Below are 27461 nucleotides of genomic sequence, written 5' to 3'. Positions count from 1 at the left end.
TGCAGGTGTAACGCGGCCGCAGCAAGCACAGGTCCGAGTTGAATAGCGGAACATGGGAGAAGGAAAGCTATGATTTTTCAAGGGCTCGTTTATCTTTGTTAGACACAATATTAATGAGAACTAACAGACAATAACGCCAAGGAAAGTACAGGGGGTGTTATCTGTAGTATTTAGAATGTAAATGTGAAGAAAGTAAAGTGGACGAAAAGATGACTTGCCGCCGGCAGGGACCGAACCTGCGACCTTCGAATAACGCGTCCGATGCTCTACCACTGAGCTAGGGCGGCGGTCATCCTCCCGTCCACTTTCTGGGGTATATATGTTGATTAAACCTAGGAGTGTTAGTCAGCGCCAATCGCAGCCATGGCGGCGAGTGTGGAACACTCTTTTTTTTTTTTGCCTCTTGGCGTCACGTAGCACGTGATCTTTTTACGAGTTGGCAGCTGACCAATAATCCCTCGCATACTACCTGAAGGCATTAAGTCTGCCAGGACGAGACCCTCGCTATGAATGAAGGAAAGCTATGATTTTTCAAGGGCTCGTTTATCTTTGTTAGACACAATATTAATGAGAACTAACAGACAATAACGCCAAGGAAAGTACAGGGGTTGTTATCTGTAGTATTTAGAATGTAAATGTGAAGAAAGTAAAGTGGACGAAAAGATGACTTGCCGCCGGCAGGGACCGAACCTGCGACCTTCGAATAACGCGTCCGATGCTCTACCACTGAGCTACGGCGGCGGTCAACCTCCCGTCCACTTTCTGGGGTATATATGTTGAATAAACCTAGGAGTGTTAGTCAGCGCCAATCGCAGCCATGGCGGCGAGTGTGGAACACTCTTTTTTTGCCTCTTGGCGTCACGTAGCACGTGATCTTTTTACGAGTTGGCAGCTGACCAATAATCCCTCGCATACTACCTGAAGGCATTAAGTCTGCCAGGACGAGACCCTCGCTATGAATGAAGGAAAGCTATGATTTTTCAAGGGCTCGTTTATCTTTGTTAGACACAATATTAATGAGAACTAACAGACAATAACGCCAAGGAAAGTACAGGGGGTGTTATCTGTAGTATTTAGAATGTAAATGTGAAGAAAGTAAAGTGGACGAAAAGATGACTTGCCGCCGGCAGGGACCGAACCTGCGACCTTCGAATAACGCGTCCGATGCTCTACCACTGAGCTACGGCGGCGGTCATCCTCCCGTCCACTTTCTGGGGTATATATGTTGATTAAACCTAGGAGTGTTAGTCAGCGCCAATCGCAGCCATGGCGGCAAGTGTGGAACACTCTTTTTTTTTTTGCCTCTTGGCGTCACGTAGCACGTGATCTTTTTTTACGAGTTGGCAGCTGACCAATAATCCCTCGCATACTACCTGAAGGCATTAAGTCTGCCAGGACGAGACCCTCGCTGTGAATGAAGGAAAGCTATGATTTTTCAAGGGCTCGTTTATCTTTGTTAGACACAATATTAATGAGAACTAACAGACAATAACGCCAAGGAAAGTACAGGGGGTGTTGTCTGTAGTATTTAGAATGTAAATGTGAAGAAAGTAAAGTGGACGAAAAGATGACTTGCCGCCGGCAGGGACCGAACCTGCGACCTTCGAATAACGCGTCCGATGCTCTACCACTGAGCTACGGCGGCGGTCATCCTCCCGTCCACTTTCTGGGGTATATATGTTGATTAAACCTAGGAGTGTTAGTCAGCGCCAATCGCAGCCATTTCGGCGAGTGTGGAACACTCTTTCTTTTTTGCCTCTTGGCGTCACGTAGCACGTGATCTTTTTACGTGTTGGCAGCTGACCAATAATCCCTCGCATACTACCTGAAGGCATTAAGTCTGCCAGGACGAGACCCTCGCTATGAATGAAGGAAAGCTATGATTTTTCAAGGGCTCGTTTATCTTTGTTAGACACAATATTAATGAGAACTAACAGACAATAACGCCAAGGAAAGTACAGGGGGTGTTATCTGTAGTATTTAGAATGTAAATGTGAAGAAAGTAAAGTGGACGAAAAGATGACTTTCTTCACATTTACATTCTAAATACTACAGATAACACCCCCTGTACTTTCCTTGGCGTTATTGTCTGTTAGTTCTCATTAATATTGTGTCTAACAAAGATAAACGAGCCCTTGAAAAATCATAGCTTTCCTTCATTCATAGCGAGGGTCTCGTCCTGGCAGACTTAATGCCTTCAGGTAGTATGCGAGGGATTATTGGTCAGCTGCCAACTCGTAAAAAGATCACGTGCTACGTGACGCCAAGAGGCAAAAAAAAAGAGTGTTCCACACTCGCCGCCATGGATGCGATTGGCGCTGACTAACACTCCTAGGTTTAATCAACATATATACCCCAGAAAGTGGACGGGAGGATGACCGCCGCCGTAGCTCAGTGGTAGAGCATCGGACGCGTTATTCGAAGGTCGCAGGTTCGGTCCCTGCCGGCGGCAAGTCATCTTTTCGTCCACTTTACTTTCTTCACATTTACATTCTAAATACTACAGATAACGCCCCCTGTACTTTCCTTGGCGTTATTGTCTGTTAGTTCTCATTAATATTGTGTCTAACAAAGATAAACGAGCCCTTGAAAAATCATAGCTTTCCTTCATTCATAGCGAGGGTCTCGTCCTGGCAGACTTAATGCCTTCAGGTAGTATGCGAGGGATTATTGGTCAGCTGCCAACTCGTAAAAAGATCACGTGCTACGTGACGCCAAGAGGCAAAAAAAAAAAAAGAGTTTTCCACACTCGCCGCCATGGCTGCGATTGGCGCTGACTAACACTCCTAGGTTTAATCAACATATATACCCCAGAAAGTGGACGGGAGGATGACCGCCGCCGTAGCTCAGTGGTAGAGCATCGGACGCGTTATTCGAAGGTCGCAGGTTCGGTCCCAGCCGGCGGCAAGTCATCTTTTCGTCCACTTTACTTTCTTCACATTTACATTCTAAATACTACAGATAACACCCCCTGTACTTTCCTTGGCGTTATTGTCTGTTAGTTCTCATTAATATTGTGTCTAACAAAGATAAACGAGCCCTTGAAAAATCATAGCTTTCCTTCATTCATAGCGAGGGTCTCGTCCTGGCAGACTTAATGCCTTCAGGTAGTATGCGAGGGATTATTGGTCAGCTGCCAACTCGTAAAAAGATCACGTGCTACGTGACGCCAAGAGGCAAAAAAGAGTGTTCCACACTCGCCGCCATGGCTGCGATTGGCGCTGACTAACACTCCTAGGTTTAATCAACATATACCCCAGAAAGTGGACGGGAGGATGACCGCCGCCGTAGCTCAGTGGTAGAGCATCGGACGCGTTATTCGAAGGTCGCAGGTTCGGTCCCTGCCGGCGGCAAGTCATCTTTTCGTCCACTTTACTTTCTTCACATTTACATTCTAAATACTACAGATAACACCCCCTGTACTTTCCTTGGCGTTATTGTCTGTTAGTTCTCATTAATATTGTGTCTAACAAAGATAAACGAGCCCTTGAAAATCATAGCTTTCCTTCATTCATAGCGAGGGTCTCGTCCTGGCAGACTTAATGCCTTCAGGTAGTATGCGAGGGATTATTGGTCAGCTGCCAACTCGTAAAAAGATCACGTGCTACGTGACGCCAAGAGGCAAAAAAAGAGTGTTCCACACTCGCCGCCATGGCTGCGATTGGCGCTGACTAACACTCCTAGGTTTAATCAACATATATACCCCAGAAAGTGGACGGGAGGATGACCGCCGCCGTAGCTCAGTGGTAGAGCATCGGACGCGTTATTCGAAGGTCGCAGGTTCGGTCCCTGCCGGCGGCAAGTCATCTTTTCGTCCACTTTACTTTCTTCACATTTACATTCTAAATACTACAGATAACACCCCCTGTACTTTCCTTGGCGTTATTGTCTGTTAGTTCTCATTAATATTGTGTCTAACAAAGATAAACGAGCCCTTGAAAAATCATAGCTTTCCTTCATTCATAGCGAGGGTCTCGTCCTGGCAGACTTAATGCCTTCAGGTAGTATGCGAGGGATTATTGGTCAGCTGCCAACTCGTAAAAAGATCACGTGCTACGTGACGCCAAGAGGCAAAAAAAGAGTGTTCCACACTCGCCGCCATGGCTGCGATTGGCGCTGACTAACACTCCTAGGTTTAATCAACATATATACCCCAGAAAGTGGACGGGAGGATGACCGCCGCCGTAGCTCAGTGGTAGAGCATCGGACGCGTTATTCGAAGGTCGCAGGTTCGGTCCCTGCCGGCGGCAAGTCATCTTTTCGTCCACTTTACTTTCTTCACATTTACATTCTAAATACTACAGATAACACCCCTTGTACTTTCCTTGGCGTTATTGTCTGTTAGTTCTCATTAATATTGTGTCTAACAAAGATAAACGAGCCCTTGAAAAATCATAGCTTTCCTTCATTCATAGCGAGGGTCTCGTCCTGGCAGACTTAATGCCTTCAGGTAGTATGCGAGGGATTATTGGTCAGCTGCCAACTCGTAAAAAGATCACGTGCTACGTGACGCCAAGAGGCAAAAAAAGAGTGTTCCACACTCGCCGCCATGGCTGCGATTGGCGCTGACTAACACTCCTAGGTTTAATCAACATATATACCCCAGAAAGTGGACGGGAGGATGACCGCCGCCGTAGCTCAGTGGTAGAGCATCGGACGCGTTATTCGAAGGTCGCAGGTTCGGTCCCTGCCGGCGGCAAGTCATCTTTTCGTCCACTTTACTTTCTTCACATTTACATTCTAAATACTACAGATAACACCCCCTGTACTTTCCTTGGCGTTATTGTCTGTTAGTTCTCATTAATATTGGAACATGGGAGAGTCATTTGCCCTGCAGTGGACGCAGTCAGGCTGATAATGATTGTGATGATGTATTACGCGTTATTGCTTTCAATTTTTGTTTGATTACGCTTCTTATGAAGTTAGTAAGAAACTAATGCTCGTTTTCTTTACAGCTGACATGTATTTCATAGGCAAATAAAATATTTTGTGCGCAACCGCAAACGCCATTTCCAAAGCAAACACATTTATGCGTATGACATAAATAAAACGAACGGGCCAGCAAAACACTTTACGAGTATATTGCTGGCGTTGACAAATGTGTTTGACGATGGCGGCACGCAAGGTATCCGCGACATGTATGTACACAGCATCATCAGCGTGACGATGACGGATGCGCGTCGACGACAGACAATGAAATGACGATGCGGACGTTGTCGCACATACAAGAAAGCAAGTACGTCGTATAGAGAGATAATTGCGTGGAAGTTGGTACCCGCTAGAGGCATTACCACCTTTTGAGCCGTCTATCGTCGTGCGACCGTCATCTGGTTGGCTTGGCTTTACTGTCTTGAAAAATGTCCATTCGATACTTTCCGATCGAGCACATTCTGTCATCAGGGTTGCCAATGGTGGCTACTTTTCGCCAAATTGGCGAATTTGAGAGGCCCGTGGCGACCTAAAATTATGAATGGCGACATGGCGAATTTTTGGCGATTTTCAGCTTAGGTCTCCGCTGAGTTATGCATCCTAAGCTCAGTGCCTTCCCAACGAATGAGCGGCACTATTTTCTGTATTTTTCTGGGTTTTGAGGTGCACATTACGCGCCGTTCTGTATGTCCGTCCTGTAACTCGTGTGTATCTCCTCAATTCATCTAGATGCTTCTAACTCAATTCATCTAGATTCATCTAAATGCTTCAGAGCTTCGCTAAAGTATCGCTTCTGAAGGGGCTAGATGACGGGTTGGTCGTGTGTTCCGGCCATTTGTTCCGCCAAAGCTCCAACTATTCTGAATAGCTTGGCGACCTATTCACCGCTGCAGTATCCCCTAATCGAGCTCGTACAGCGACGATGGGCGGATACGCGGGTGTTCGTGCAATAAAAAATTATTTATTCAGGCATTTTCTACTGTTCTCGGTGAGCGTGTGCAAAGAAAACAATTGCTATATAACATTTTACAATGTCTACCTGTTCAATTATAACGCACTGGATTGACGCGGGTAGATATAAGTGATTATATATGAAAGGGACAGTGGCGTCCGGTATCATATTAGTTCACACTAAAAGGTATAAGACTCACTAATGAACGATACCTGTAAGAATTCTGTCTTACTACTTTCAATAAACCTGTTAATCCTTTTTTTTTTCATATGAGGGGATGTAAAGCTGTCTACAAACAACGCCTTCGCGGCTTTCGCCCAAGGTTTACCACACTTTTACCTTTGAAACGAGCGCACAGGGATGGAAGGATATCATGAGCGTTTTATCCTTTCATACTCGCGCCTCCGCGCACATCTTGCGGCTAGTCGGAGAACCAGGTACACCCAGCACTCCCATGGTGAAGGGGCGATGCGCCTGGTATTGAGAAATGTCAATATACTTTAAGGGCTTTGAATGACACTGTATTCTACGGGGCTATACATCAGTGGAAATTCCTATTACTAGGATATGCCGCACACATCTAGAATGGCGACTTTTTTGGCGAAATTTCTACAAAAATGGCGACTTTTGGCGACTTTCTGCTCGTTGTTTGGCGACATTTACTCGAAAGTGAGTGGCAACCCTGTCTGTCATGCTGATAGCGTGGTTTGTGACCGGCAAGTACCGCGGGCGCGTGACGCTAAAGCAGGGAACGGCACGCAGGTTATACGACAATTATTGTGCGACTGTTTTTAGTGCGTGGAACTTTTGGGACCCGGCTTATCGTCCATCCAACGTGTCATATCGCATGGTCATGCTATGGTCAATACAGGCGTAAAACAAGGCTAGCAATGTGTAAAAAATAGCGCAAAATCAACTAACAAGGTCTAAAATAATATAAGCTAGAGAAAAAAAACCAAGAATTAATCTCAATAATTTACGTAAAACCGCGAGAAACGCTTCTGAAACATGCGGCTGATACCCGCGCCGCGCAGGAGAGGGCGCCACCGCCTCGGCAAGCGCGCGATTGACGAGGCGGTGGCAAGCGTCGAGGGAATCTCACTGGCTTGCCCTTGCTACACACTTCCTCGGGTTCCACGGTAGTGCAGCTGCATTATGCGCAGGATTTAGGACTACGCCAAGACCTACTCACGAACGGCATTAGCGCAGGATTAATTTTTTAGAGCGTATCGGGTGACCACGCCTGAAAGCGCGCCCGTTGCGTTCGGACGTGGGGCTATGCACTGCGCGCTCAATACGAACACGCGCTCGGTGACGCGATGCACGCGGTCACGGCTTAATTTCTCCGGCAGTCTCTTTCCACACGCCGAACCCCCACGCGAACATCCCACGAGCACATCCATACCATGTGTCCTCTGAATCCGTCCTCGTCCCCCTCTCCACTACTTTCACGGCTGCGTGCGCGCGACGCGCACAGCTACAGCTGTGCCTTTTGGCTGCCAAGGTCGGTGTCGCAAAAGCCGCTGCGCGGTGCGCAGTGTGTGGGTCCCGTGTTTATCCGGCATCGCCTGTCGCGCCCGCGTTCAGTCTCTACGTGCACAACTGCGCAGGAACTCTGCAAGGCAGACCCTGACGCCTATGTACAACCGTTTCTTGCATCATGCCTGGATCGCGTGCTGGAGAAAACGATAATCGCCGACAGCTACGTGATCAGGTGTTCGCCTGATGAACGAACAAGTCGGCAACGGCACAGCAGAGAGGGTAATATTCGGCGTGGTGTCCGTCGCGCGTTCCGAGTACATGTGGATGCCCCGTGCCCTTGTGGTGGTCTGCGTCGTCGCGCTGATCATCGTGTCCTGCCTGGTCGGCCTTTACGTGGCTGGAATCCTGCGACGCCGAGTAATGTTCTCGCAAAGGGACCGTAACGGGATGGTAAGCATGACACCGATATGTATCCAGCTGTGTTGCTGTCTGTGCGCCTTTGTGTGTGTGTGCGTGTGTGTGAGAGCGAGAGCGAGCGTTCAGGTGGCCGCTTCGCTTTTATATTGTATCTGGGTCTTAAAGGGCCCCTAAAACCACGCGGAGCTCAAAGACAAGAGAGTGGCTTCGTTCTCGCCTTCACTCCTCACCACCTATTTCTTTTTAAAACGCGTGGACAATATCGGCACTAAGCTTTCAATATATCAGGATTTCACGCTTTTCGGGTGACACGTCGTTATATCCGCTTGCGCAGTCGAAAATGAAGTGAAATGAGCTGACCGCGCACCATAGTCATGCGAAACAAGACAGAACGGCCGATGGTCTCTCGTATACAGGCCGATCGAGAGCTTATTTCCTCACGACCTCACGTGAACATGCTGCTGGCGTCACGGATTAAGCCGAAAAGACGGGAAACGCCAGGAGAAAACAACGCGCTATTTGTTTGTATTTTCGGAGGTTGTCTGGGGGCCCTTTAACAATTTGTATCGAGCTTAATGTTGAATGGGTATCTTGATGACATACGCAAGAAAGAATGAGTGATGAAGTCGTCACACAAGGAGTGTCGTTGGAGGCAATGTTTCGGCAAGGGGACTCGGTCTTTGTCACGTGGACAAGACCCCTTATCGAAAAAAAAAAAAATGCAGTAGTCATTCCACTCCACGAAGGTGGACGACAAGCGATGACGCATAATTTCGATGATAGGTACAGAAATGCACAGAATGTTTGTATTTAGAGTATGCTCCTTTAAAGCACTTTTACCTAGGTTTGGGTGAGCGAGAAATGCATTTATTTGTCCTGTGTTCCTGTATTCCTGTGTCCTGCCTGTATTCCTTCTTCTCTTCCACGTCTTTTTCGCTGGTAAACATGTCATATTATTCCAGAAATGCAGCTCGCAGATTTATTTATTTATTTATTTATTTATTTATTTATTTATTTATTTATTTATTTATTTATTTATTTATTTGAACCAGTGGTGAGTAGTGGGGTTTGCCCAGTTTCTGTGGCACATATCTGCTAGGGTTCTTCTGGTGAGTTCGCGGAGTTTCGAATGACCTAGTTGTATACACTCTCACTGTAGAATGGCTCGAACGACATACCTTGTTCGACGGCCTCTCACTACTTGAAGCCACCGTTTTACCCCGAACTTCTGTCTGATCGGGAAGCTAATGAGACGCAGTGCTTTCTTGCAAAGAAAAACTGAAATGTTCATCAGATGTTAAGATTGTACTCTATTGCACCATGACTATGAGGCTATTAAAGGTAAGTACGTATGTCAAATTTTAAATATGTAGCGAGGGTTGGCCGACTCGGATGCTCGCGAGCGTACATTAATTCTGTGCGATGCTTGTCACGTTTTAAAATATACGCGTAATAAGGCTTATTGATTGAATGGAAGGAAGCATGCAGCGTTGTGGTGCTTTTCGTTATCCTAAAGTCCAAACCCCATACACGCGAAAATGCACGCGACAGCGCCGAGCGACGCGACGTAGATCGTCTTCGCGCAAGCGGTCGCTTGGATGGGCAAACGCCATTCACGCGACGGCTTCGGCGAGCGATCGCCACTGTTGCTGGCATGAGGGCGTTTACTCGTACCAAAAGTGGCTCGTTGTCAGCGGTATGCAATGTAAAATACGATGTTTTGTTGCATAATGGTACACAAAATGTTTATCATTGTCTTGCAGTATTTTTTTCGATCCCATCACTGCTGCTACGTGCCGCCAAGCCGCGTCACAGACGGCGCGGGACTTGTAGTTCCCCGCCCTGAGGTCCCGTAACGCACGTTCGCGTTCAACAACGTCAACGTTGCGCTCGTCGCCGTTGGCCATGTTGATGAACGTTGTTGTTGATGCGCATCGATAAGAAAGTGGCGGCAATCAGCAATACGTCACTGATGCATCTTGTTCCGGTGTTTTGCTATTGGCTGCTTGAGCACAGCAGTTCCGGGCGACGAGCGACGGATTCCAAATCTGAAAAACCGTGCGATCGCGCGAAATCGACCACGCAATACGTCGCGCGAACGGCTCGTTTCGACGCTCATAGCATAGCTCGTCGCTGTCGCGCGCATTTTCGCGCATATGGGGTTTGGCCTTAATAATCCTTCCACCGACACTGGTATTTAAAGCTACGTTCCTAACCTTTCCCTGCAGGGCGGGAACAGTGGCCAACCCGTCGGTTACGAACTCGGATGGCAGCAAGCACCGCGGTGTCCGATGGAAACGCCCGTCACCTACTCCTGTGCGGTGACCGCGCCGACGTGGCAGTATCCCGCGCCAAACGCGTACGGAGCGCAGCAAGGTTACTCTGGACAGCCGTGGGCAGCTCAGCAACACAGCTACCCCCCGCCGTACTACCCGCCCGGGACTGTGCCTAAGAACGTGGCCCCGTTGTATCCCGTTTAGTGCGCGCCTTGGTGTGGAAGTGCCGGATACCAGTTCACCATTGAACCTTTTCGTTCCACTTAAGTACCACTTATAAGTGGAAGTTTCGAAAGTAATAGACAGGTTTAGTTGGGCGTCTGCTGTAGCTCTGTGGACGCAGGCTCATGGTGCAATAGCGCAAAAAACACAGGGACACAGGCAAGAGAGACGATACAGGCGCTACTTTCAACTGACGTTTATTTTTTCGGAAACACACATATATACATACAAACAAACAATTGGTCATGCGCAGTGACTCCGTCCGACAGCAAAAACAAAAAATTCAAAAAGACGAAAAATTCTCACTTTCCCAGTCACAGCCCTGAGACCAGCAAATCTATTTCCTTATCCGACAGGGATAAAGATGGGTGGCTTATGCACTTATCTTTGAACCGTGAAATGAAAAACGCTTCGGCTACCTCTCTAGCTGTTTGATCGCCATTCTGAAATAATATGGCTGTGTCATCAAAACACGGGGTACATTTGCACTCTGCGCAGTGAAGGGACAGGTGGCTGCTTGGCCTGCATTTCAACGAAGAATGGTGTTCACGAAGGCGAACGTTTACGCACCGTCCAGATTGCCCAACATACGTGCGACCACATGACATTGGTAATTGGTAAACAACACCCTTCTTATTGCATTCTACAAACTTCATGGTATGGCGCATGTCACATTTCCCAGCCAAGTCAGCACTTTCTTTGTTGTACATACGCTCAACCGCTGGGCACACACGGCTAAGTTTGCTTTTAGCGGAACATATTACCTTCACATTGTATTTTCTGCCAATCTTTTTTAAGCGATGCGAGAAGGTATGGACATATGGAATGACAGCCATTTTCATCTTTTCTGGTTCACATGCTTTTTTCGATTCATTTGGCGATTTAAAATACTTTACTGCTTTCTCGCACGTTGCGAGCAATGACGAGGACGGGAAACCTGCTTGTTTCAATCGAGCAACCTGGCCTTCAAGACTCTGCCTCATCAAGTGGTGGCACGTCTTCGACAGTGCAGACTTGAAACAAGAAAAAGCAATGCTGTTCTTAACAAGTTTTGTGTGGGAAGATCTGAAATTCAAAATTGGTTTTTCAGATCTTGGTGCATACATGTAACACGTGTGGTCCGCATCAAAAGATAAGGTCACGTCTAAAAACTGCAGTTTGTTACCCGTAGGCAGCTCACATGTAAAGTTTAAACCATCACCATGCTTCTTGAAGAGCGATAGAACTGTATCTTTAAGGTTGTCCACCTGTGAACATCTGCCAAGAACCAAATAATCGTCAACGAAACGCAATATTCTCTTTACGCTACCAGGTAACTGTGCTTCAATTTTCTGGTCTAATTTAGCTAAGAAAATGGAGCTTAAAACCGGAGCAACCTTTGAGCCAATGGAAACTCCCGACTTCTGAATGAACACTTGACCATTAAAACCGACAAATGTGTTGCGAAGGTAAAACAACAGTAATTCCAAAAATGATTGCACGGGCATCCCGGAAAAATTCCTGAAGGCAACCTCATCATTGTCTTGAGTGATAGTTTCCTTAACGTACTGCATCAACTGGTCCTGTGGCAAGGAATAGTAGAGATCTTCTACGTCCACACTAAATCCAGTTAATCCTTCGATTTTCGATGACGACAAAAATGAAACAAGAGCTTCAGAATTCGAAATAACGAATGGATCGTCAATGGTAAGGGAATGCAGCATCTTCTGAAGGAAAGACGAGACGACGAACTGCCACGAACCTCGTTCGGAAACAATTGACCTGAAGGGCTTGTCGGGTTTGTGTGTTTTTATCTTGAAGAATACCTCAAGGCATAAGCCTTTTTCTTTCCGAACAGCACATGCAAGCTTATCCTGACTGCACCGTTTCAACAAGGCAATTGCGCGCTTTTTAGCGGCTTCTAGACACTCCTCTGTGTTTTTGAAATTCTTTTGCACAGCTTCTCTAGCCTTCTCCGAGAACATAGCGTTCGGCAACACTACAAAAAACCCTTCTTTGTCCGATTCTAATACCCGAAGGTTTTTGGAGACAAGGTGACGAGCGACAGAGGCAATACTCACAAAATTGGTCGTTGGGCTACTCTCTCTAAGCACAGCATCAACGCATTCACCAATACACCTGCCCTGGTCACTTTCTGGAGCACACCTTGCGACGTTTCTTGCCAAGGCCAGTTTCTCCGCGTTGCGCATCGAATTTTCTGTGCAGAATTTTGGTCCAAGCTGAAGAACACTTTTTTCACGGTTGCCGAGTTCAGCATCACCCAGCACTAAAACCTTTCCCCCCGCCGTGTCAGCCTTCTTCCTCTTGGGTAATGAAGAAAGCGTATGAAGCCAGAGGAATTCCGTGACGCTCCTTGCCTGAGCAGCCCAGTCCCGAAACAAGGCCTGGTTAGCACCAACCGACGACTTGAACGAGCAGGCAACACGGAGGCAGTCCCACAAGTACCTCACCTGTCTTCTCTGCTCAGAGCGCAGTATCTTGATCATCCTATTGACGTGGCTAGTTGATGGCGGCAAGATGCCAATGAGCAACTGCACGTCTGCTGGGCATTGATGATTTCGGAGATGCCATCCTAGTAGGCGAGCGCGACATTCAGACGCAGCTAACAGTGGCACTATGAAAGCGGGGTTAAAAGAGTCAAAGTTAGGACATACACGTAAAGGGCTCGAATAACTAGAAATGAATTGCAGTAGTACGGAAAGCCGAGCTAGTTGGTACGAATTCATAGTGCAATAGCGCAAAAAACACAGGGACACAGGCAAGAGAGACGATACAGGCGCTAGTATTTTTGCGCTATTGCACTATGAATTCGTACCAACTAGCTCGGCTTTCCGTACGACGCAGGCTGCCAGCCATAGGCGTAGCCATGAGGGGCAGCCTGCAGGGGGCGGGGGGGGGGGGTTCGAACACCCCCGAATTTTTTCAGTTTGGCATATATATATATATATATATATATATATATATATATATATATATATATATATATATATATATATATATATATATATATATATATATATATATATATATATATACGCACACACACACGCACGCACGAACGTGCATAAAGTAGGGTTGAACACCCTCCCCATCCCCTAAAAAATTTCTGGCTGTACGCCACTGCTGTCAGCCATTTCCAATGACAGCTTGCGTCCACAGAGCTACTACCCAACTACAACTGTCTATCTTCACATGTCAGTACGTAACGACGTTTCACGTGTTATGTGTGGTTACAAGTATAGAGGGAGGCCTGTGGAACAATGCTTCCAATTGAAGTTACGTGGAACACTTTTCCGAATAACAGCAGCTGATTCCCTTGAACAATTGCAGCTTAACATATTTATTATGTGCACTTAAGCATTTTAATCTCTATGAAACACTGTTCCATAGACATCCCGATTTGAGTGAAGTGGCATCGCATTCGGATGGAGGTGGAAATGATTCGCAAAACTGTTTCACTTCTTACTAGAGCCTAAATGGGGTGCATATATATTCCAGTAAACACTCAGTGTCCATTAGACATCCGTATAATGCCAACTGTATCCAAGAGATATCTATAGAGTGTTATGGGCATCTAGTGGACATTCGTGGTTCACTGGTGATGTTAAGAATCTGGGAGGTAACACATAGCGGTGTCAACCGATTGTCATTATGGAGTTTTAGGATAGGGTACGCAAAGCTTTGCTATATAGCGTCTGTCGCCACTGCGCATGCGTCATACGTTATCCTCTTGGGTGCCCACGTTAAGTGACGGAAATAGCGTTGGTACGCAACGAACGCTGTCTTTGCGTACCGTATTCTAAAACTGCCTATTGATTGCCTGCGGGTTCGTGCATTTTGCACGCAACGCTTGCAATTTTCACCGTTTGGTGGTTTCTGTACTTAGCGCGGCAAGGTATCGGTGTACAGTGTAGAGCCCCGCGTAATGCGGATGAAACCATTCCTTTACGATACAGGTGAGCGGAAGGCGAGTAATAAATACACGCATTTTTTAAAGCGACATTTTTGTTTTCTCTTTTTTTTTGCAGCATCTTCCTCGAACCTTTACGTGACCGTTTGTTTCTAAACGTTCTATTTGCTATAGCCCTGCTTCGAGTGCGCTCCATGCGAACGACCCATCTTTCATTCAGCCTTTTCGCGCCCGCACATTCCACGAGACCCGCTTGATTACGGCACTTGACTAATGGTTGTGCCGTAAGTGCGCTATTAGTTGACTAACGTGATTTATGACGTTAGTGCACAGCAGCAAAACAATTTCTGTGCGGTGTCGTTTCGGTGTGCGCAAGTTTGGAAGTAGCAACAGCAGTTGCCGCACGAATAATTACTTTTTTTCTTTAAATACTCTGAGCTGCATTGAACAGTTGACGTCATTAGACGATATAGAAGATACCGCGGAACGTAAGATGTCGCAGAACATCTTTTCTCTCTGTTACGAATGGAGTTGCAGCAGGAGACTGAGACATCCACGGAACAAGAAAACAAGAAGCGACCTGAAACGACAGACACGTCACAATTTGTGCAAGAGGAGCTAAAGTGTTTCTTTTCCTTTGCTTTTCTTTTTTTTCCCCTGGCGGATCTAGACTTGCAAATATTACCAGCAATTGTTTCGCCGAACCGCCACATGTCAGACGCGGTACAGTTCATTAAACCTAGAAGAAATTCGTTCGACGTTATCAAAACTGCCTGCACTCACATTTTACCATTCACAATCCAAGCCGGTCTCATGGAGGAACTCCAGTCTGAAGAGCCGAAGCACCTCTCTCTAAATACACAACGTCCTCGCGTGAATAACATGCCACTCGCGCTTGAATATGCAGTCGGACCTGTCCCGTCAATGTATTTGTAGGGTTATGGCGACGACGGTTTTTGACGATAATGGTGGCCGAGGACCCCCTATGTCGCATGCCAATAACTGTTCACTTCCCACCGATACCTGCGGAAAGCCGGTGTCCAATGGCAGGCCGTTTTGAGCAGCACGTCATCACTTCATTTTCATTTTTGCATCTACTGCGAAGTTTGTTTTCTGTCGGACTCGACCAATGGAAGGATGAGGAAGTTGGGGGGGGGGGGGGGCGCTGCGGTGTTATCCTTGGTTCCACCCAGTGGCGTAAATCTAGAAAAATCACGAGGGGAGACACACATCTTGCCATGGCGGCCATTTTGTTTGTCTAAATATAGGTGTTGTTTTGATTGATATAGAAATTAAGATGATTTTATGAAATGAAATTAAATGACGAGCATGGGTTCCCAGCTCTCGTAATTGGATTGTTCTCTTGAGTCTTCTCTGAAACTGGTCCAGTGGCAGTTGCGACAGCTGAGGGGTACTGAATACAAGTACACACAAAAAAATATACGGGCATTAAAGAAAGTTTAATACACTATACATGACTGTCAAGCAATTCAAATACATGAAGTTTGAAAGATAAATGTCAAGGGGGGACACTTGCAAGGGGTGTACCCCCCCCCCCCCCAGTTTGAACACAAGGGGAGGTCAGAACCCCCCTGACTCCCCTGGGATTTACGCCACTGGCTCCACCTCATGGAGAGCCCCGCGCGCACCTATCGTCGAAATCGTCGAACAAAGAATGCTGCTGAAGCCAACGTTTCGAGAAGCGTGATTTTCTTTGTCAGTCTCCCAGCGACATTCTCTGTTCAACGATTTCTCATTCTTTAAATCATCCACGCTCCCCTGAACAACCTTATTCGTTTGCTCTTGACAGCGACATTTCCCGTGTGCTGATTTTGGAGTACGTTATATCCCGTGTCACTGTAGTTAGGGGTCCTTGACATGATTTCATCATAATCATGATTACCTCAAAGAAAGCTGCACTTTAGACTTCCTTTGAATCTTAACGGTGACCGTAAATACAGTCGTCCGCCGCGGTGGTACAGTGGTTACGGTGCTCTGATGCTGACCCGAAGGTCGCGGGTCCGATCCCAGCCGCGGCGGTCGCATTTTGATGGAGGCGAAATGCTAGAAGCCCGAGTACTGTGCGGTGTCAGTGTACGTTAAAGAACACCAGATGGTCGAAATTTTCGGAGCTCTTCCATACGACGTGCCTCCTAATCATATCGTGGTTTTGGCACGTAAGAACTCCAGGTATTATAAGTAATGTCTACTATAAGCTATGAGTGGGAAGGCTGCCGCCGCCTCTCGGTATGCAGGAGAAAGAGCAACGATTACGAATGGTGCAGTTCCCGACGGGAGGCGCCATCGTTGCGAAATTCGTCGCACTCTCGAAAGCATGATCGATACGAAAGCGCCAACCCCGAAGAGCCATGGAAGAATCGGAAGAAGGAAAGTGTTCTCGTTCACCCTTGCGAGGAGCAGTCTAGTTCCGCCATCTTTCAGAGTACAATCTAACTAAGGGACAAAGAGCACGGCCTTCGAGACTGTACGCAAGTCGTGGCTTCCACTCTCGGAGGTCTTGACGGCGCGCTGTTCCAAGAGTACTAAGACGGCAGCTAGGGAGCACGCATTCAGCCGTCGTGGGAACCATCATTTACTGACAGAAGTGCGCGGTAATTCTAGAAGTCAGTTTCCGCCTTTTAAGCGAAGATTTAGATTTTATGTTACAGATTTAGGTGGCTGCGGCGTAGTCGCAAGAAACCCAACCCCGGCGACTGTACAGAAATGCGCGTATACAGATTAATTCGGCTCTCGAAGGGGAGCCGGTCACGTGCGCATATTTTTGCGCTGTTTTCCAATTGATGCTGTCTTGATCGTGGGCTTCTCGGCGATAAGCCGTTTCTGATACGGCAACCTGATTTTTTATTGAGGTCGCTTGTCGTGTCACGTACGTTGCCACATTTTATTGCGGCCTTTCACTGTTACATGTCATTGTTTCCCGCATGGCCGTCATTGTTGCCTGTAGCAGCAGAAATGTTGCGCAGCTAAGCACGTGGGTGAAGATCCTGAGGAAGGAAAAAGTTAGGAGGAAGCATTGCGCAATGTCATAGAGAGAAAGGAAGAATAGCAGGTCAGGCACCCTCACGCCAAGGGTGCTATTCTGAACATTGTCAAATTCCGCCATGTTGTCGAATTCTGCCATTGGTCAAGTCTGATTGGCCCGGAGGGCTGCTACAGCCTCTCCGATTGGCTTAATATGCCGCCATTACGAAATTTAACACGATAGCGGAATTTGACAGTGTCCACAATAGCACCCCAAGCTTCACTTGCCCCTATTTTCGGAAGGGCTCCTAATTTATATCTAATGTATATCTTAATGGTTTCCTTTCACATACCGGTATCATCGTTCACTGCGCGAACTTAGGCCTCATTTTATGTTTGTCTCCTTTCTTTTAACGTTATCGTATCGCTTTTGTCTAATAATTAAATACTGAAAAGCTACTTGTACTGGGCAGGCACGCAGCCAGGATTTTTTTTCGGGGGGGGGGGGGGGGGGAGGCGTAATTGTTCGAAAGAAAGTCTTTCCATGGCAAAAAGAAAAAAAAAGTTGCCCGAGAATACAGAAGGATGGACGAATTTCGGGAAGGGGGGGGGGGGGGGCGCTGCCCCCCTCCACTTGTCTACGTGCCTGGTACTTGGGTACTTTAAGCAGAAAAAAGTACGAGAAACATGAAGGAGTTAAATGTGGCACTATCATATTGAATAAGAACAAACAGAGAATGAAGGGTGCACTCAATGTCTCATCCTTCATTTCAGGCTGCAGGTAGCTGTAAATAATAACAATATATTAATTGCTGGGGTTTAACGTCCCAAAACCACGATATGATTATGAGAGACGCCGAGTCGAGAGCTCCGAAAATTTAGACCACCTCGGGTTATTTAACGTACACCTAAATCTAAGTACACGGGAGTCTAGCATTTTCGCCTCCATCGAAAATGCTGCCGTCGCGGCCGGGATTCGATCCCACAACCTGCGGTTCAGCAGTCGAGCACTACTAGACGACCGTGGCGGGTAAGCTGTAAATAAGTAGCTAAATTATTACACGTTCAGTGCGCTTGCACGGCTAAACCCAAATAGGGAGTTCGTATCACAGTAACCTTGGCATGTTGAAGCCAAACACTGGGTAGGAACAACAAACGTCGAAGCAGTTTTTTTCCTTAAAGCCTTAGATCGAATATGATTGGTAGAATCACCATAAGACCAGGCCAGCTTCAAGTAGCGAAATCTGCTTGAAGGTGAACAGTCCAGCCTCAACATTTCTTTGTGTGTGTGTATCTGCTCTTGCAGAGGTCACACAAGAGAACATACGCTCAGCATTGGCATTAGAAACTGGCGCATAGAGTCAGCACATATGGCGTGCAGCGTCACCAGCGTGCTTGCCACGCATGTGCTTACTCATTTTTGCAGCCGCGCCCCGTTTTGTGGCGCCTCGATGCGCAGCAGCGGCCTGCTACCGGGCTCAGATCGTGCGCGCGCATCAGGTAGTACGAAAGAAAAGCTTATAAACAATGGGTTGTCCTTATGCTTACTTATGCCATTGTATCTACAAATAATAGAAGAAATGTCTTGTAAATGCGCCAGAATAGGAGCCCAAAGTAGCCATGGAGCTAACCTGAAATTTTTGTCAACAGACGGGGTCGTAACGCATAGCCAATTTCGCTCAATGTAGCCACGAACGCCAACACAGCCTGGTATACTTATTTACGCCTTCCACGCATGACGGCGCCACATTTTAGAAACACCACTGAAGCTGTACTTAAACGGTGGTACCATGGTGCAATAAAAATGGTATCTGGTGGAAATGTACACCTACGCACACAATTTGAGGACGACAGTGCTCGATTATCATATCTTATAATGTAGCATATATAGGACACTCAAGGCATGGACCAGCCGCATTTCCATAAAGCCCCCAGAATCATCTACAAGACCAGGGGCTGCACTCTGGAATTTCAATACAGAAAGTTAAGCTGGCAAAGCAACGCCTGTGCCAACGTGGTACATTCCCCCCATGGCGTATTCATTCTGTCACACCCGCAAGCGTTGCCATGTTCTCGAGAAACTACCCCACCCTATTCGATGAGCCGCAGTATATCGGTCAGAGTTATCCAGGGTCACCACTGCACGACTGCACGCTTCACAAGTATAAATCGCTAAACGCGCTATCTCGCAGGAGCGACCACGTTGCGCTGCGGCTGAGCCACATTTGTGAAATGCCACCCAATAACATGACGAAGCTATAAACTTAAGCGTTGCATGAAATGAACGAACGATATCAGCGAGCAATAGAGGACAAGCGCATGCGCGCTCTGCGTGAACCTCGACAACAGGCGAGTCCGTGGCGCTAGGTGGCGTCATGGGAGGAAACTCAACTTAATTGCTCTCTGCAGAGAATACATTCAAGACCACCCACACGTTCCTCACGTTCTACAGCGCTTCCAAGAAAAGCAGCAGCAGTCAGTGTAGCTTGGTATCGAATAAGGAAAGACATCGGAAGGCCTTTGCAAATACCCAGCGTCGAGACTACGTCACCGGATGGTCTAGTTGTTGCCGTTTTGAAAGGGTCAGCTGCTTCGCAGCAACGAAAGGTTTCTTCGGCCTGACTTGAGCGTCAGAGTCATGGAAGACGCGTCGCGTGGCCATGCCGAGTCCGACTCCGAAGTGCTGCTCTACGTCTACGATCTCTCCAACGGACTGGCCAAGACCCTATCCCCCGCCCTCCTCGGCAAAGAACTGCCCGGCATGTGGCACACCAGTATCGTCCTCCGCGGTACGGAGTACTTCTTCGGTTCGGCGGGCGTCGACAGCTGCCCGGCGGGAAGGACCGACCTCGGGAAACCGGACCGAGTCGTGAGCCTCGGTCGCACCGAGCTGCCTAACGACGTCTGCGTGGAGTACATCCGGGACCTGGGCAGGTACAACTACAAGAGCAGCTCGTACCACCTGTTTCGTCGCAACTGCAACAATTTTTCTCAAGACCTGTCCTTGTTCCTGACCGGCAACTCCATTCCGAGGGAGATTCGCGAACTGCCCGACGACTTCCTGAGCACGCCCATGGGAAGCATGATGGTGCATTCCTTCGAGCATCTGTCAATCGCTGTGCGTAAGGCGTTGGAACAGCATTCTACTCATGAACCACGACGCAGCCCGAAGAGCCCTCGCCCACCGTAATGAATGAGCCGTGTGAAGCCCGTCCCGGGTCACGGTAGGAGCACCAGGAGAAACGCCCCGTGGTCCTGGACCTGACTGGTATCTTAGGAAATTACTGACATTCCTTAGTTCAATGTTTGTCGACTGTTTTTACTGCTACATTCCAACAGTCATAGAAACTGTGTATGTGTGTGTCCGTTCGTGTGCGTATATGTTGTACAGATGATGCTTGCATGTGAAAGAACTTTCTATCTTCATAGTACTGTACAGAATAAAGGCTTATATTCTCGACTGGCGGCGTTTTACTTCGCAGCGTACTGTGCAGTACCTTTACAGACACGCATAGGGGGGTGTTTTTCTTTCTTTCTGTCATTTTTTTTTACAATGCAAGTGTTCTTTAGTACAAAAATTACCGAAAGGAGGGTACCTGCAGTGTTCGCACACGAACTTGAGGCTGGAATACCTTGCCGCTGCTCCGAAAACTCACTGGCAAAAACTTGTTAACTTTACTGTGATGAACCTGAGCGCGGGATAGAAAGTTGTACGGAGTGCTTAAGGCGTACCCATTGTTTTAGAAATCGTGAAACTCGCACGTTATATGAGAATATTGAAGCCGTGCGCATGCGGCTACTGCGTTACGTCAGACCGGGAACGTGACCAAGTTCGAATGAATTCCGGCTCGTCGCGGCGATATCTCGCCGCGGAAAGCGGGGGATCGTCTAACTTGTATCAGCAAATCGCCTTACTTTTGCGCCTGATTATTGGTAGGAAACTCAATTTTCACATTTTCTTTCACTGTACAACGTAATACTCGAAGGCAGCCACTTCGGCACTTCTTGGAGAGTAAACGGCTCGTGTGGCCGCGCTCTACGCAAGTAGAGTGCGGCCACACGAGCCGTTTCACGGGTTAGCATGTAAGATACGCTTCCACTTCACTTCAAATATTGACAGCTTTTCATGCATCCACTGAGTTGCGTCCGTGCGTCCCGTTTTCATAGAGACGTTGATGCTACACCGTTCATGCGCCGCTGGTTGGGCCCACCTCACTATTGCGGTAAGTTGTTTCCTTTTGCCTGCAGAACTAATTTTGATGTTTCTCGTGTTAAAAACATCGTTAGCAAGACGTTTTCTATACTGGACGGGCGTATACATCACACGTAGCACGGATAGAATACGCGCGATGGAGCTCGCCGGAGCTGGTTCGCAAGTGCCATATATTTACTTTACGCGTTGCTAGTCGTGGCTGGAAATTGAAACATCTTTTTTTTTTTGTAGCATGAAGCGTTGCTACCTGTTCGCTTCCCGCATTTTCGAGGACATGTACTGTTATTAGTCGCGTACAGTTGGGTCCCACGAGCACCTTCGATCGTGATCGGTTTGATTCGAACCAGGTCTCAATGACGACGGAGCAACGATCAGAAGTGAGTAAAGTCATCAATTTAATGAGTGTCTCAGAGGAGGAAAGGCTCTCGCCTGTGCTCTTCGAAGCGCATAGGTGTGCGCACAAGGGGGGAGGGGGGCAGGGGGAGAGGCGCCACTCCCTAAACACCCAAGGGGAGCAGGAGAGGCGGCCTTCCCCCTAATAACCTGAGGGGGATGATAAGTCTGCTACGTATAGGAACTGTCGCGTCATTGTTTAAATAGGAGGATTATGGCTATGCAGGTTTTTGATTATAATGGCGGCCGAAGGCCATTGATGTTGCATTCCAAGAACTGTTTACCTCCCATCTTTACTGTTGAAAAGCCAGCGGCCTGCCCTACCAGGGACAGGCCGCTGTGAGAAGCACATCATCGCTACATTTTCATTTTTTCATCCATTGTGAAACGTGTCTTTCTTACTCAATCAACGCGAGGTGGGGTGGGGGCTGCTATTGTTACGTCTGTACAGCCACTTGTGGCTGTACGACGATTTATTTTACACAAGGAAACATGAACACTTTATTAAGCGTTGGAGTCACGAATCGCTAACGTTCGACACCAGAATGACGCTCGTGCCACAGCGCCAGTGTAGTCGCGCGCGCACTTCATCGTCGTTATCTTCAAGCGAGACATGTCAGCTATAATGGTTTGTCCCGCCCCCCCCCCCCTTCCCAAGTAAAGGGGAACCCTGTGCACGCCTATGTCAAAGCGTGAGCTAGAACGTTTGTCAATATTTTGTTTGTTTGCTCGTGCGTCCGAAACAAACCACATCTACGAGACGTTCTTACAACCTAGTCACGTTGCTTACCAGCTCCAACAGAGAAAGAAGAGGTAGGTAGTGCCGCGTGGCACCACCGAACAAAGGAGACGAAGAAGAAGACCTACATTGGAGTTCGGCGTTGAGCTTGCAACTGTCGTCTTCTCTGAGCCGTTGGAAGGGCGAGCTTTTGTCATGTTGAAGACAACTGGCGTCTAACACAGTTCCGAAGCAACCACTGGATTTCTTCGGCTTACCGTGAGCGTCGGCGACATGGCGAGCGAATCGAGCAGTCTTGCCGAGTCCGGTTACGAAGTGCTGCTCCACGTGTACGACCTGTCCAAAGGACTCGCCAAGGAACTCTCTCCCGCGCTCTTCGGCAAAGAACTGCCCGGCGTTTGGCACTCGGGTATCGTCGTCCGGGGCACGGAGTACTACTTCGGCTCGACGGGCATCGACAGCTGTCCGGCGGGAAAGACGGTCTTCAAGAACCCGGACCGAGTCGTGAGCCTCGGTCGCACGGATGTACCTCACGACGTCTTCCTGGAGTACATACAGGAAATTGGCCAGTACAGCTACGCTGGAAGCACGTACAATCTCTTCCATCACAACTGCAACAACTTTTCCCAAGATATCTCCTTGTTCCTGACCGGCAATCCCATTCCAGAAGATATTCTTGAACTGCCCAACGACTTCCTGAGCACGGCAATGGGCAGCGCGCTAGTGCCTTTCTTGGAGGGTATTTCAATCACGGTCGACAAGGCGTCGGAACAAGACTCTCCTCACGAGTTACAAGGAAGCCCTAAAAGCTCACCGCAAGATTGAGCCTCCTCAAGCCTATTTCTTCTCGTCAAGACAAACGGCTCGTCATCACCGAGGTGATTGATATGTGCATAAAAATTACTAGCATCGTTTAACTGTATTTTTGTCGGCATCTTTCACTGAAAGCTATCAGCAGTGAAATTCCGTATGTGCATCCGCGTGTTGTGCATCGTATGTGTGCATGGTATACAGAAGGCGCTTGGCAAATGCAGTACTTCCTATCGTCAAGGCGCCATGTGCACGAAATAAAACGTTACAGTTGGTTCTAAACTGCTTTACAGTCTGGTTTAAGTATCACGGGACATATGGTTATTGTTAAACATAACTCCAAGTATTTCATTTTCTGGCATATACTTACGTTAAATATTTCAGTTCGTCTTCCACCCCAACCTCCCGTCCTCTCTTCCACCCAGCAACACAATGAGCACCAGATTACTGGACTTTTTCCCTGCACCACTATTACATTACGAAAATTAGGCAAGCATTACCACTTCATTGTTAGGGGAAAGAATGCTGCTGCTATAGCTGTCGCCGCAGAGATTTTAGCTTGAGGAATTGCTATGGTATGGTAAACTTTACTCAGGGGCTGAAGATCAACCCTTAGGTAGAATGTACTACAGTCTACCTTAGGTTGACGCAGGTGGCTCCCACGGCGGGACAGTAAATGTTGAAGTCTTTTACATTGTTTATTCGCGTAAGTGTACATGCACCGTCTGCGAAATCAGCGAGATCACGTCTGGAGCCGCGAGATAGTTTGATTGCTACCCGCTACGGCGGCCTCATCAAAAGACGCAGTCACTTTTACAGTCTTACGCGCAAACGTAGATGCCCTGTCAGCGATCTGGCGCGCGTCGCGTGTTCCCTCCAGTCCGGTAGTGGCATGGGTGATGTTGGGCTGACCTACTCTGCCTGTTGCTATGGGCTTGGTGGGCATGCGATGGTGCCGAGCGAGAAGGCTGAACGAGAGGCCGAGCGAGCAGTAAAGAGCAACAACTCTAGTGGTGGCAGCCCAGGCGCTAGTCGACCGACCGCGAAGTAGTTGCTACGCACGATCTGAACAATACTAGAGCGTCATCATCATCAGCCTGATTATGCCCACTGCAGGGCAAAGGCCTCTCTCATGTTTCACCAATCAACCCGGTCATGTGCTTGCTGCGACCACGTTATCCCCGTAAACTTCTTAATCTCATCTGCCCACCTAAATTTTGTGCCTCCTCCTCGCCCGCTAGCCTTCTCCTGGAATCCAGTCTGTTACTTTTAGTGACCAGCGGTTATCTTACTTTCGTGCTACGTGCCCTGCCCATTCATTTCTACTTCTTGATTTCGACTAAGATCTAAACACCTGTTTGTTCCCTGACCCACTCTGCTTTCTGTAGCACCTATCATTTTCCTTTTCATGACTCGCTGCGTCGTCCTCAATTTAAGTTGATCCTTCTTCGTGAGCCTCCAGCTTTGTGCTCCGTATAGGTACGTACCGGTAAGATGTGTCACTTATATACATTTCTTTATAGGGATAGCGGCAACCTGTCATTCGTGATTTCAGAATGCCCGCCAAATGCGCTCCACCCGATTCTTATTCTTCTAGTTACTTTAGTCTGATGGTTAGGCTCTATGGTAAAGGAATAGACGTATTCCTTCACCACTTGAAGTGCCTCGCTACTTATCGCAAAGTGTTGTTCTCCGTTCATGGCGCTGGCCGTAGGCGCACCCAGGAAACTCCCGAAGAACGTTCAAGGTTGTATAACCGGAACACCTACACACAATCAAAGCGTTTCTGAAACATTCTACGCACAATGCACAAAAAAGGCAATAGCGCCCGTAAGTTTGCACGTAAACCGCGAGCACAAAATGAAACGTCCCATTTTTTAAGTTTTTTTTTTGTTAAAACAAACCTAAAGCGCGTGACACTCTTTCTAACGACAACAGAGAAAGAAGAAGGGGGCAGTGCCGCGTGGCCCCATCGTAAAAAGCAGGACTGAGGTCCATTTTCTAGTTCTACGTGAGCTTGCAACTGTTACCCTCTGTGAGTCGTCGGATATGTACGAGCTTTTCTCCTGTTGAAAACAGCGTTACCAGGCGCCTAACGCAGTTCTGAACCAACCACCGGATTTCCTCAGCCCACCATGAGCGTGGGCGACATGGCGAAAGCATCGCGAGGCAACGCCGAGTCCGGCTTCGAAGTCCAGCTCTACGTGTACGACCTGTCCAAGGGACTGGCCAAGAAACTGTCTCCCGCTCTGCTCGGCAAAGAACTGCCCGGCGTTTGGCACACCAGTATCGTCGTTCGGGGCACGGAGTACTTTTTCGGCTCAACGGGCATCGACAGCTGCCCGGCGGGAAAGACCGCCCTCCAGAATCCCGACCGGGTCGTAAGCCTCGGTCGCACCGAGTTGCCTCACGACGTCTTTCTGGAGTACATCCGCGATCTAGGCAAGTCCACCTACAAAGGCAGCACGTACAACCTGTTCCGCCACAACTGCAACAACTTCTCGCAAGACGTCGCCATGTTCCTCACCGGCAAGTCCATTCCGCGGGAGATCCTGGAACTGCCGGACGAATTTCTGCGCACGCCGATGGGCAACACGCTGGTGCCTTTATTCGAGCATCTCGCGATCAATGTGGATAAGGCGCCGGGACAGGGCTCTCCAGGCGGGGTGCAGCAGAGCTCGAAGGGTTCGCGCTCCCCAGAACGCTCGGGTCGTTCGAAACGCAGCTCGCCTCGTGGTAAGACGTCCGGTGAGAAGTCTCCCGACGGCGGAAGTGACGAAGATGGCGAAGACAAGAGCGGCGACGATCAGCCCGTCTTCTATCCCCGGGTCGACGGGATTGCCTCTTTCAAGGAACTCGAAAAGCACCTCAAGAAAACCACCATCACCGACCGCGAGAGGTCTCAGCTAGACCGCCTCCGCGAATACCTCGTGAACGGCCACGGAGCTTGGGCTCTCGGCCAGGAGCTGCTAGACGTCTTCGAAAAGCTGTTGATTTCGCAAGACGGTAACTGCGGCGCGCGGCTGTCGCTACTGCGCGTGCTCCAGGCGGTAGCGCTGTTCAAGGACGTCGTCTTGTTCTTGCACCAGGACCGCAAGAAGCACGTCATCATGAGCTACGTCAACCGGATCGCGACGCTCTCTCCGCAGGAGCAGGACGAAGTCCTCAAGCTTCTCTGCAACCTGTGCAGCCACGTGGCCAGCTGCGAGTGGCTGCTGTACATCTCGGAGTGGCGAGAGGACGGCGGTACTCGGCAGGTGTGCAGCAACGCTAAGGCCACCGTTCGAGCTGCGGTATGCGGGCTCCTCTGCGGCCGCCGTCTCGCGCAGGAGTTCGGCGCTGCGCTCGTCTTCAACCTCACGACGAGAGAGATGTTCGACGACTTGGCCGAGCAGCTGACCGAGGCTATCGCGCAGTTCTTGAAGGGTGACCTCAGCGAGGAACAGGTTTACCGCGCCCTGGCGGCCCTGCATCGCCTTCTGAGGCTCAGCTACAACGAGGTGTCCGCGAAGGTGCAGAGCATCTCGCCGTACCTGCAGAAGCTGGCCGGTTCCTCGGAGCGTGTCAAGAACCTGGTCACTCAGATAAGCAGCAAGGTCTCGCCGCCAGCATCTGTGCCGAAAAAGTGATGGGACGGTTCTGTGCACAGCCCATATTCTGTAATAAATAGGTGTGCTAACAGTGTGTACTGTTGGGCATATAACAAGCCCATTTCACTCGCAGCGTCGTGCACATGCGTTTTACATTGCTCTGCTGCATGAAGCATTCTGGCTGTCTGATTTCGCTAACGTGAGGCGAACGTGAACGTGGACACCCAAACAAACCGACACGAAAGATGTGTACTCTACTGGATGCAAGATTTTAAAGTTTACTTCATCAGTATAATGAGGATGGTCTTGATACCTAAGTCGGACCACGCATCAAGCACCCTTATAACGCGAGGCATTCCCTCTTAAATACCTCATAAGCCGCGGTCAGCTGACGCGTTTTTAGTCCTTAATGGCGCCATTTCGTACGATTCAGTGATCCACAAAGCACGGAGAGGATTAGAAAATTACCCGAAACGCCTGGAAGTCGTAGCCCCGTGCGCATTATACGTGTACCATGTGTTGTGCTTCAATGTGTCTTTCTCGAAG

General features: G+C 48.5%; 2 protein-coding genes across 3 annotated transcripts; both read left to right on the top strand.

The window, feature by feature from the left end:
- The first annotated feature begins 7282 nt into the window (after window positions 1–7282).
- On the top strand, window positions 7283–10396 carry LOC119405037 (uncharacterized). Its single transcript, XM_037671798.2, has 2 exons — window positions 7283–7813; window positions 10009–10396. The coding sequence occupies exons 1-2, from the start codon at window positions 7607–7609 to the stop codon at window positions 10258–10260; spliced, it is 459 nt and encodes a 152-aa protein (XP_037527726.1). The 5' UTR covers window positions 7283–7606; the 3' UTR covers window positions 10261–10396.
- Window positions 10397–19073: 8677 nt separating this feature from the next.
- On the top strand, window positions 19074–26995 carry LOC119404117 (uncharacterized). Of its 2 annotated transcripts, XM_049419166.1 has the most exons (2): window positions 19074–20132; window positions 25800–26971. In XM_049419166.1, the coding sequence occupies exons 1-2, from the start codon at window positions 19809–19811 to the stop codon at window positions 26952–26954; spliced, it is 1479 nt and encodes a 492-aa protein (XP_049275123.1). In that variant the 5' UTR covers window positions 19074–19808; the 3' UTR covers window positions 26955–26971. The 2 variants fall into 2 exon arrangements, with proteins under 2 accessions (XP_049275123.1, XP_037526649.1); XM_037670721.2 differs by lacking the exon at window positions 19074–20132 and having other exon boundaries at window positions 25351–26995.
- Window positions 26996–27461: the final 466 nt, after the last annotated feature.

Source organism: Rhipicephalus sanguineus, chromosome 9 (assembly GCF_013339695.2).
Source record: "Rhipicephalus sanguineus isolate Rsan-2018 chromosome 9, BIME_Rsan_1.4, whole genome shotgun sequence".
Classification (NCBI taxonomy): domain Eukaryota; kingdom Metazoa; phylum Arthropoda; class Arachnida; order Ixodida; family Ixodidae; genus Rhipicephalus; species Rhipicephalus sanguineus.
Note: the sequence above shows the minus strand (reverse complement) of the source record. Positions and strands in the feature narration are given on the sequence as shown.

What these genes read in the sequence shown, in the direction of transcription:
- LOC119405037 (XM_037671798.2), top strand. Translation starts at nt 7,607, where the DNA reads ATGAACGAACAAGTCGGCAACGGCACAGCAGAGAGGGTAATATTCGGC. An exon ending in AAAGGGACCGTAACGGGATG is followed by an intron (nt 7,814 to 10,008) that starts GTAAGCATGACA and finishes CTTTCCCTGCAG; the next exon opens with GGCGGGAACAGTGGCCAACC.
- LOC119404117 (XM_037670721.2), top strand. Translation starts at nt 25,461, where the DNA reads ATGAGCGTGGGCGACATGGCGAAAGCATCGCGAGGCAACGCCGAGTCC.